Genomic DNA, 11830 nt, shown 5'->3' with positions numbered 1-11830 from the left:
CCCAAGGTGCTATTGGGCCATGTGGGCCTACACATGGCACACCATTTTGTTTGTCAATTTGCATCTCATGAGATTTTACTATATATTTTTTAAGTTTCATATTTCAATAGCTCCTTAGTCTTATGACCTACAACCCTCAAACTACTTTCAGAATATCCACTGAGTAGCCTTATATGTAGCACAACCTTTTGTCTGTCCATTTTCATCTCACACGATTTGACATTTATTTTAAATGTTTTTCAATGTTTCTAATTTCAATAACTCTCTGGTCATGTGACCTAAAACCCTCAAAATGCTGTCAGAATATCCACTGACAAGCCTTATGTATTGCACACCCGTTTGTTTGTCAATTTTCATCCCACACGATTTTACATACATTTTTCAAATGTTCAAATGTCAATAGCTCCTTGGTCATGTGACCTACAACCCTCAAACTGCTGTCAGAATTTCCACTGATTAGCCTTATATGTAGCACAACCATTTTAATCTCATGCGATTTTACATTCATTTTCAATGTTTCTAATTTCAATAGCTCCTTGATCATGTGACCCACTGGACTCAAACAAGGTTCATAATGTCCACCGACTACCCTTCTATATTACACACCTTTTAGGTTTGGCCATTTTCATCTCACATGTTTGTACATTAATTTTTCAAACTTTCTAATTTCAATAGCTCCTTGGTCATGTGACCTACTGACCTCAAACAAGGTTCAGAATGTACACTCAGTGGGCCTACACATTGCACACCCTTTTGTATGTCCATTTTCAAATCACACAATTTTACATTAATTTCCCTACTCTGCCCCCCTGAAGGACAGTATCACTCAAACACCTATTCACTTGGGCCTTCTCCCTGGAGCCTTCCTGACCTCCAGGCAGGCCCCCATTGACCTGGTGACCTCTGACTCCTGGCCTACACTCTCTGGGGGAGGCCTCCTTGTGCACCTGGTGACCCTTTGACTTCCACAGCTAGTACCAACCTGACTCACAGTCTCACCAGAGGATGGGCCTGGGCGGATGGGCGACCACCACCTAGCCCCCTACCTATCCAGAGCACAATGTCTTACTCCTTCTACCCACCTTCCTGGGCTCTCCCTTCTGCGTGCACCTGGTAGCCCGTGAGTAAAGAAGGAGGATGGTGGAGTCAGATGCCTTCCGTCCCTGACAAAAGCTTGGATCGAGGGCTGACCTTCAGTTAGATCGCAGCGAGTGAGCTTCTCTGCTATGTACGAAACCTTGACCCAGCCCTTAGAGCCAATCCTTAACCCGAAGTTACGGATCTGATTTGCCAACTACCCTTATTTGTTAAAACATGCCAGAGGCTGTTCACCTTGGAGACCTGCTGCGGACATGGATACGGCCCGGCTTGAAATGTACACCCTTTCCCCTGGATCTTCAAGGGCCAGCGAGAGCACACCGGACGCCGCCGGAACCGCAATGCTTTCCAGGGCTTGGGTTCCTTTCTCGGGGTGAACCCAATCCAGGGGGCCCTGCCCTTTACAAAGAAAAGAGAACTCTCCCCCGGGCTCCCGCCAGCTTCTCCAGGATCAGTCGCGTTACCGCACTGGACGCCTCGCGGTGCCGTCTCCACCAGTCCGTGGACATTCTGAAAGTAGTTTGAGGTCAGTAGGTCACATCACCAAGGAACTATTGAAATTATAATGTTGACCTAATTCAACATTATCAATGAAAATTAACAAACTAAAGGGTGTGCCATGTGTAGGCCCACAGAGTGTACATTCTGAACCTTGTTTGAGGTCAGTGGGTGACATGACCAAGAAGCTGTTGAAATTCATATGTAAAAAAAAAATAGGTACTTTGTTTACGCTCCCTAACTAATTCAACTAGGAATACAAAATGCTGCTCACATTTCCACGTTTTATTGTCCAAATCGTTAAATAAGAACTGTGAAATGTTGTGCGCAATTTTTTCAACATTATGACACTTATTTGGAGTCTGTGGCTCAAGTGGTATGAAAGCTATTGAGGTTTGAAAGTGCGAATATTCAACCTGAAACTGTCTTTACCTCTGTAAAATTTGCTGTAACGATGTATTTGAGAGACAAGTGTTCATTGTGCAAACGCATTTATATTTTCAATAAACTTTTTCTATAAACATAGTTTACACATTGTCAACTGTATGTTTACAGTATGTGAATAACTCACGTCGGAGAGATTAGTAAAATGCAAGCATAATCCTTTATTCAGGTATTACATGTTACAGGTTACGACATCCTAATCAGACACTCATAATGCACCTGTTTATATATCCTAGATAGGTGCCCCACTAGCACCATCTCTGGGTTGGCATTATATCCATTATCTTAACATCTTCCTTTTCATAAATAATTAGCTTGAGCACTTCATACCATTTTTACCACAGTGAAAAAATGTATTTACATTATCAACACCTTGTTTTTTATAAGGTAAAAAAATATATTGTCCATCTCTTAAGGGAGATAGTGCCCGTACCGCAGGGGCCTTTGTCCTAGTCAAGTGTGTCACACTGGTAGCATATTGGGCACCTCTGGGATCCTCAGGTCCTCTCCTGGCACCTCTGGGATCCTCAGGTCTTCTCCTGGCACCTCTGGGACATTGTTCACCTCTGGGATCCTCAGGTCCTCTCCTAGCACCTCTGGGATGTTGGGCACCTCTGGGATCCTCAGGTCCTCTCCTGGCTCCTCTGGGACGTTGGGCACCTCTGGGATCCTCAGGTCCTCTCCTGGCTCCTCTGGGACGTTGGGCACCTCTGGGATCCTCAGGTTTTCTCCTGGCACCTCTGGGAGCCTCAGGGCCTCTCCTTCCTCTTCCACATATTCCTAAAGTTGTGGAGGCACGGTCGGCAGAGATAACTGCCCTGGTGGGGTCTTCCCCCGTCTCCTCATTGTGTGTCCTGCCCACACCATCCAGAGGATATTCACAGTCTTCCCATGTAGCCCCCCTGTGCCCTATGCTCTTCTGAGCTGGGCGTATGTCCTTCCGGTTCCTTCGATACTTTCGTCCCTTTACTTCCACTTCATATGACCTTGCGCTGATGTGCCCTATGCGTGTGCCAAGACTCCATGAGGCATCCCTGGAGTGAGGTGAGAGGAGCACTTGTTTAATCACAGGCAGATGTTTTGCATGCTGGTCATAGTAATGTTTTGACTTCTCCTGATGTGCACGTTGGTGTGCCTGAACATCCCTAATGACCTTTGGTGTGAGGAGCTTGGGAGTTGTTGGCAACAGAGAGAAGGAGTGTCTAGACATTAAGCTCTGTACAGGACTGCCGAAGCCCTCTATGGGAGTATTTACCCAACGCCAAAATGGCTTGCCACACATCTGTGCCTTCCTGCACAGCCTTTGCGATGAGAGTCATTGCTATTTTCACTGCTGACTCCGCCTTACCATTACTCTGACTGTGGTAGGGTGAGGACGTCACATGATGGAACTCCCGGGCTTTTGAAACCAAAGCAAAGTCTTGACTCGTGAACTGGGGCCCATTATCCGTAACACCACAACTGTCAGGTATGCCAAATCTGCTATACTGCTGCTTACAACAGTCGATGATGCAAGCGGCTGTTGTGTCAATTTCTCCACCTCCCAAAAATCTGAATAGTAGTCCACTATAATCAGAAAAGGAACATTCTTTACTGTGAACAGATCCATTCCCACTTTAGACCAAGGACGTGCTGGTACGTCATGTTGGTGCAGCTTTCCTTTTGCTGCTTAGGTAGATTAGCATTACATATGCTGCACACACCCACAACATTTTTTATTTCTTGGGTCATGTTGGGCCAGAATACTGAGTCTCTGGCTTTCCTGAGACTGACTTCAACCCGAGTGCCCTGCATGGATACAAGAGAGAATCATCGGGCGTAGAGTTTCTGGCACTACCGCCCTATCGCCTTTGTGGACGACCTCTTCCTGCATTGTGAGTTTGTCTCTGTATGTGCAGTAGTCCCTTTGGTGACCTTCGTAGTGACACCCTGTTCCTCCATTGAATCAACAGCCGTTAGTATGTTTTCCTTCAGTGGAATGGGGATTCGGCTGGGGGGAAGCTGTAGAACTGGTCTAACAGACTCATCCCCCACCAGGTGGAGATCACCTGGCAGAGCACTCATCCCTTCAAAAACATCCTCAAACTGTTTCAGTATTGCCTCTGAGGAGTTCAAGTCTGATGGGACCTTATGTTTTTTTTGAGTGCTGACATGATGAACAACATGTTGGTGGTTGAGCTGTAGCAACTTAAGCTTTTCACACGTTTCTGCTGAAAGGAGAGGCTTTTGGAAGGTGTTCACCAATTGGAACTTTAGCACGTTTCCCCCATCATGATTGGCTTGTAGTTCACACTCCCCTACTTGTGTAATAACCAAGCCATCTTACAGCCGTAGCCTTACTTGGTTGTGGCTTTGCATCTCCATCACTTACATAAAGTCTCTTTGGCCAGGTGTATTGACAGTTGAGCCACTGTCTAGCTGGCATTTGAGTGCTGCTTGGATCATAATCACAGTTATCACACATCAGTGGGGCAAGCGTTAAGTTTGTAAACCATTCATCTTTGCCACTTTGAACAGAATTAACATATGTCATGTATAGCATGTCCACTTTTCTTCATCATAATTTTGATCACTGCATGTATCCTGTTCTAGCAGATTGGCAGGCTTACTTTGTCTTTGTCTGCACACTTTACCCAAATGTTTATTTTTCCACGGAATTTGCATATAACCCCATATGTTGGGTATTTGGCTCTTGCGTGTGTTGATCCCCAGTACCTGCACCCATCTTCAGAATTTTTCCGCATTGCATCACTGTCCGATTATTTAAGTTTCCATTTTTTATCGACATGGCCTCTGTATTTGTTCTGGGTGGCATAATTGACAGATCCTGTCTGTTCAAACAAAGACAGTAGTCATGTTTTTTAATTGGATATGTGTCGCTGTTCGCTAACTCTGCATAAATCTATGGCTTTAGTCAGCATAAATTGTGGTTCGCACAGCATACTTGCTCTCATTTTTACAGCCAATCACAAGTCTGTCTCTGAGCATTTCGTCTCTCATTGACCCGAAATCACACGCAGCCTCACAACATATTGACCAGACGTCTCTGCTTGAGTTTGTTCACGTGTTAAAAATGAATATTTCATAACTCTCATTACGAGTGGGTTCAAAATGTCTTTATAAAACGTCAATGATTTTTTATTTTTGTGTATCCTCTTCCCCCAAATCTAGATAACGCTGAAGCATATGGCACTCTCTTCCAATAACGCTAAGCAGTATTGCTACTCGCACATGCGGCTCGTTTTTATCTAAGACGGTAACGATTTCATAATTCTCCCACGGATCACGGAAAAAACAGTTTTGATACAAATCACCTTTCATGACCGTGGCATCGGAATTTGACTGAGATATTGCAGTCTCTTAGTCCTCGCTCAATTCTTCCACTTGTTTGCCTTTATCCGACAGCGATTACATTGTCCACAAACCGTGTCCTCTTTTCCGTATCGCTTGGCTTTGGGTTCATTTCCATGTTGTGAATAACTCACGTCGTAAAGTTTGGTCAAATGCAAGCATAATCCTTTACTCGGGTATTACATGTTACGACATCCTAATCAGAAACTCATAACGCACCTATGTATATATATCCTAGATAGGTCCCCCACTAGAGCCATCTCTGGGATGGCATGATTGCCCATTATTTTAACATGACAATCTAAGCCAAACCCGTCCGTTTTTCCCCATAGTTGCGCACGTTGATTTCTATACAGACTACTAGGAGATCCATCTAATGTATACTCTAGCAGCATTTTAGTCTACCTACTCTGACCTGGTCGGCTACCAGGTGTCATTGTACTCTGGGGGTTGTTCACATTCCCTCATTGAGTAGTTCTGTATGTATACTGAACAAAAATATAAACATGCAACCATTTCTAAAATATAAACACATGTAGCATTGGTCCCATGTGTCTAGAGCTGAAATAAAAACAAATGTTTCATACACAACTTCTCTAAAATGTGTACAAATGTTTGAGCATTTATCCTTTGCCAAGATAATCCATCCACCTGAGAGGTGTGGCATATCAAGAAGCTGATTAAACAGCATGATCCTTACAGGTGCACCTTGTGCTGTGGACAATAAAAGGCCACTTTAAAATGTGCTGTTTTGTCACAACACAATGCCACAGATGTCTCAAGTTCTGAGGGAGCGTGCAATTGGCATGCAGACTGCAGGAATGTCCACCAGAGCTGTTGCCGAGAATTGAATGTTCATTTCTATACCATAAGCTACCTCTGTTGTTTTAGAGAATATGGCAGGTCGTCCTACCGAATGTCAGCAATTATTTTACTAAATTCTATTGTACCTTTTCAATATAGCGACCTATCCTGTCTTGTGGATTAATTTATGGGACTGTCCAACACCAAACCAAAGTCAGCATGACCAAATATCACCACATTAAAATATTTATTAGTCATTTTTACAGAAACATCAAAATGTTGACAGAGACATTAAGAGGTGCGCAAGGGAAGTCGGGGGAAAGGACGTGAGATCAGTGGAAGAAGTCATGTGTCCATTTAGATTTTCCCAGGGAAACTTCCAGCTTCAATCTGATCGTCCCATTTTGCCACCTTGGAGCGAGAGAGAGAAACTCAGTAAATGTCCCATGGCAGAAAACAAAATGACATAAAAGATGACAATTGAGAAAGGAAGAGGGGGAGTTTGTCTTGAAACTACTAACCAGCCACATCACCTTTAACCTTGCATTACTTGATGACTGGCACCACTGATTTAAATATAAGTCTCTTCAAGGGTGTTCAACACTTACTGTAGGGCAGTATGGTCCAGAGAGAACCATTGAACTAGTGACACATACCCAGCTCAAGGGACACAGGCTTTTGTAGACTCTCTGGTACCAGTCACAGGGTGCCACGTCCTGGCCTTTGTCTGACAGAGCCTTGTTACATCTGTGGAAGTCTGGACAAAAGAAGGGAAATATGTGCAATACAACGTAAACGCATATGAACTGACCAAGGGAATATTTTCATTAAATTTAGCCCATTAAGTGCCAGTATTCTACACTTAATACACAAGGATCGTTCAAGTATTCAAATAACAATAGTAGTCAATAGCAATCTGACTATGTGAGTTCTCATTATGGTGAGTGGCAGTTGTAAATGTCAGTTGACAATTAAGGTGTTCACATTGTACTAGGCTACATAACTGTAAATTAATAAAATTGCGTAAATAAAAATAAAACACAAATAGGGAAAAAAACTAAACAGTACCTGTTCATCATTTGGGTAAGTGAACTAAGCATTTACGCAGGTACCAGAATTAACGCAGCAAAATAGCCATTCGAGGAAGTGAAGCAATTTAAACAAGTGAACTGTCAGCGATGGACATGAACCTGGCTTTAGCATTACCTGCTTTGGTTAAAGCTCAAGTTGAATTCAGCAAGTGCCATGGCAACCACCCACAGTGAGTCTGACTCAAAAGAACATGGGGACTATTATCATTGTAACTACAAGACATATTGAGTGAATGTAATGATAGCCATGTCATGGTGTTTTGGATGATAATCGATGCTGCGGATCTTATTCACAGCGTGTCCAAAACCGACCAACTACTCCTAGACGAAGTGGATTAATTCTTCAAAAACCCTTATTTAAGCATACATTGGTTTAGCATAGAAAATAACTTTGCCGGTGAATGTATGAGATGCCTGAGAGATGTATAAAAGTATTTGAATATCCAGTGTGAATAAGGTCTATTGTTTGAAAGGACAACAGCACCAGAGCCATATAGGCCTGGCCTAAACATCTATGTACAGCTCTGAATGGCAAACAAAAAGGTAGAGTGTGGTGGTTATTACCCAGATAATTCTGGAAGCAGTTTCGGGTCTGGTTGGTGTTGGGGAACCGGGCATCAAAAGGAGCTGTTCTGTAGTTCTTGATCTTCTCTTCAATTACGTCAGACATTTTGACTGATTTCAATCTGCAAAACATTCATACTAATCAAAATATTGAATAACACAAATCAACCAATTTCCATAATCACTCTATCAACCTTGCCTAAAATGACATTGGAATGCTTGCAATTAGAATCAGGCTAGCAGCTTATAGTCCAATTCTACTTCCTTAAACATGGACCCAATTGACATGTCCTAGTGTGATTAATCAGGCTGTAATATACAATTAATATGTATATACAGCCTGAGAAATGTGCACAAAATCATGTAAAATGTTCCTTACAAGCTAGAATTAAATTACATTTGAACATGTTCAAATTTGAGAATCTTCAGGACAAACCGCAGACAACCAGTAAGGTTCAAAATGTAATTTTATTCAACATTCTGGCTTGTAAATTACATTTATACGATTTTGTCCACAAATGTCTCAGTCTGTATATACACCAATTAATTGTGTACCACAGCCTGATTAATCAGTCAAGACATAACCTAGCTCCAACCCTTGGCCTGCAATAACTGCGCTAATGCCAGTTCACACAAGACAATTTTATTTTTTCCCAATTGTATTTATTCAGGGTAGCCCAATTTAGACCAGGGTCTCATTTACAATGGTGCTCAGAACAAACATGATAATTAAATTAATCAATAAAACGGCAAAATTGTACTTCAGGACACAGCGGATAGACACACCACATCTCAACAATACAAACAAACCACGACAATCAACCAAAACACTTGCAAACCTCAGTGAATTCCTCCCTCGTCAAACTATTCACTGAGTAAGGTTACAACTAACCACCTAACGTTACAGCTTTTCTACGTCCGACGTAGCTAGCTGGCGCTGGGTACTAAGTGCATTGGCAATGTGAATGTCAAAGTACTAGCAAGCTACTTGGCAGATAATGTGTATAGCTAGCTAAACTAGCTATGCTAACTAGACATCCCTATCCAACTAGAGGTAAATGGAAAGTCAAGTAATTTGACTAAATTAGTTTAACATGCAAAACGAGATTGTTACCCGTCTCACACTTAATAAACTAGTTCGCTAGCTTATATATATAGTTGGACTAGCACAGGTGTGCTTACAGCAATCTGTAGCTAGCTAACGTTAGTAGTTAGCTGTCTCAAAGCCAAACGGCCACATACACCTATTATTCACTTCTGTATGACTGTTAATGACGACACAACATCGATTGTTCAAAATATCGTGTATCTTAGTTAATGGAACAACAATATTGTATTAGTTAAGAAAGAAGGCCTACCTCTGCGCTAAAAGTCTGATAAACTGACCTCTTGCGGTGTCCTCTGAAGAAGAGCGTCAAAACGCAAAGCATGATGGGAGAAGGAACATGGTGTGGTGCACCTGCAAGACAAGCGGCTTCTCTAAGTATTCAAAGACAGCCCACTACTGCCACCTGCTGTAAAAAATAAATAAATAAAATAATGATATACAAAATTAAACAAGACCTAAACGATATCAAAGATGGTGAATAAATGAAGATAGGCCGTTTACCATTGGGAAAATATGGAGAAAGTCACGAAAACGATGGGACGCTTCAATGGGGCAGAAGCCAGTGTGTTGTCGTGGTCTGGATGATCAGATAGCGAACGACAAGAAACTGCAATGTTGGAAATCGTAAGTAGCTATTTTTCATATTGTTCTTAATACTATGCCTTGTTTTGAGGTGTTTTGACTGGTTTCATGTCAATGCTAATATGGCACAAAAAAATCGCGAGTTTGTTTGATGTGTCTGATGATACCATTCAATTTAATCCGTTCCAGCCATTACAACGAGCCTGTCTTCTTATAGTTCCTCCCAACAGCCTCCACTGAACTGTAACGATGTACACGGCAAAAATAAATAAAGGGAACACTAAAATAACACATCCTAGATCTGAATGAATGAAATATTCTTATTAAATACTTTTTTCTTTACATAGTTGAATGTGCTGACAACAAAACCACACAAAAATGATCAATGGAAATCAAATTTATCAACCCATGGAGGTCTGGATTTGGAGTCACACTCAAATTTAAAGTGGAAAACCACACTACAGGCTGATCCAACTTTGATGTAATGTCCTTAAAACAAGTCAAAATGAGGCTCAGTAGTGTGTGTGGCCTCCACGTGCCTGTATGACCTCCCTACAACGCCTGGGCATGCTCCTGGTGAGGTGGCGGATGGTCTCCTGATGGATCTCCTCCCAGACCTGGACTAAAGCATCCGCCAACTCCTGGACAGTCTGTGGTGCAACAGACTGTCCAGGAGTGGATGGAGCGAGACATGATGTCCCAGATGTGCTCAATTGGATTCAGGTCTGGGGAACGGGCGGGCCAGTCCATAGCATCAATGCCTTCCTCTTGCAGGAACTGCTGACACACTCCAGCCACATGAGGTCTAGCATTGTCTTGCATTAGGAGGAACCCAGGGCCAACCGCACCAGCATATGGTCTCACAAGGGGTCTGAGGATCTCATCTCGGTACCTAATGGCAGTCAGGCTACCTCTGGCGAGCACATGGAGGGCTGTGCGGCCCCCCCAAAAATGCCACCCCACACCATGACTGACCCACCGCCAAACCGGTCAAGCTGGAGGATGTTGCAGGCAGCAGAACGTTCTCCACGGCGTCTCCAGACTGTCACGTCTGTCACATGTGCTCAGTGTGAACCTGCTTTCATCTGTGAAGAGCACAGGGCGCCAGTGGCGAATTTGCCAATCTTGGTGTTCTCTAGCAAATGAAAAACGTCCTGCACGGTGTTGAGCTGTAAGCGCAACCCCCACCTGTGGACGTCGGGCCCTCATACCACCCTCATGGAGTCTGTTTCTGACCATTTGAGCAGACACATGCACATTTGTGGCCTGCTGGAGGTCATTTTGCAGGGCTCTGGCAGTGCTCCTCCTGCTCCTCCTTGCACATAGCGGTCCTGCTGCTGGGTTGTTGCCCTCCTACGGCCTCCTCCACGTCTCCTGATGTACTGGCCTGTCTCCTGGTAGCGCCTCCATGCTCTGGACACTACGCTGACAGACACAGCAAACCTTCTTGCCACAGCTCGCATTGATGTGCCATCCTGGATGAGGTGCACTACCTGAGCCACTTGTGTGGGTTGTAGACTCCTTCTCATGCTACCACTAGAGTGAAAGCACCACCAGCATTCAAAAGTGACCAAAACATCAGCCAGGAAGCATAGGAACTGAGAAGTGGTCTGTGGTGCCCACCTGCAGAACCACTCCTTTATTGGGGGTGTCTTGCTAATTGCCTATCATTTCCACCTGTTGTCTATGCCATTTGCACAACAACATGTGTAATATATTGTCAATCAGTGTTGCTTCCTAAGTGGACAGTTTGATTTCACAGAAGTGTGATTGACTTGGAGTTACATTGTGTTGTTTAAGTGTTCCCTTTATTTTTTTGAGCAGTGTATTTGAGAGACAACAAGTGCTCAATGTGCAAATGTATTTATGTTTTCAATTAACATTGGAGACGAAATATACACTGACTATATCAAAAGTTAGGAATTACTTCCCAATATTCAGTTTCACCCCACCCCCTCTTTTTTTTGCCCTCAGAACAGCCTCAATTCATCAAGGTGTCAAAAGCGTTCCACAGGGATGATGGCCCATGTTTGCTCCAATGCTACCCACGGTTGTCAAATTGGGTGGACGTCCTTTGGGTTAGGGTTAGGTTTAAAATGAGATTTTAAGAAGAGAAAATTGTCATTCAAAAGGCACTCGCACATCTGAGCTATCTTTGTTGCAGGTGCATGGTAACAGTTGAATAAGATGAGAAAAATAAGAAACCCCTACACTGCTCTTTAATACACTTTACGTATCGGCCTCATGGCCTTCGTCAGAGCTTAATAAAAAGTAGTGATACTAGCAAGAA

General features: G+C 43.2%; 1 protein-coding gene across 2 annotated transcripts; it reads right to left on the bottom strand.

Annotated features, from left to right (window-relative positions):
• Window positions 1-6423: 6423 nt before the first annotated feature.
• Window positions 6424-9327, bottom strand: LOC109903673 (cytochrome c oxidase subunit 6B1). Of its 2 annotated transcripts, none has more exons than XM_020500538.2 (4): window positions 9209-9327; window positions 7851-7972; window positions 6852-6952; window positions 6424-6606 (listed from the first exon to the last, which is right to left on the bottom strand). In XM_020500538.2, exons 2-4 carry the CDS (start codon window positions 7954-7956, stop codon window positions 6553-6555), a joined length of 261 nt encoding a protein of 86 aa, XP_020356127.1. In that variant the 5' UTR covers window positions 7957-7972; window positions 9209-9327; the 3' UTR covers window positions 6424-6552. The 2 variants fall into 2 exon arrangements, with proteins under 2 accessions (XP_020356127.1, XP_020356126.1); XM_020500537.2 differs by having other exon boundaries at window positions 9237-9320.
• Between the last annotated feature and the right edge of the window lie 2503 nt (window positions 9328-11830).

The sequence above is a fragment of the Oncorhynchus kisutch genome, linkage group LG14 (genome assembly GCF_002021735.2).
Source record: "Oncorhynchus kisutch isolate 150728-3 linkage group LG14, Okis_V2, whole genome shotgun sequence".
NCBI classification, from domain to species: domain Eukaryota; kingdom Metazoa; phylum Chordata; class Actinopteri; order Salmoniformes; family Salmonidae; genus Oncorhynchus; species Oncorhynchus kisutch.
The sequence above is the reverse complement of the archived record's forward strand: the minus strand, read 5'-3'. Positions and strand labels throughout refer to the sequence as shown.

Excerpts from the sequence above, each read along its gene's own strand:
- LOC109903673 (XM_020500537.2), bottom strand. The coding sequence starts at position 9,280 with ATGCTTTGCGTTTTGACGCTCTTCTTCAGAGGACACCGCAAGAG. Across the intron at positions 7,973-9,236 it reads TTCAGAGGACACCGCAAGAG|ATTGAAATCAGTCAAAATGT; the intron begins GTCAGTTTATCA and ends AATGTTTTGCAG. Across the intron at positions 6,607-6,851 it reads GCCTGTGTCCCTTGAGCTGG|GTGGCAAAATGGGACGATCA; the intron begins GTATGTGTCACT and ends TCTCGCTCCAAG.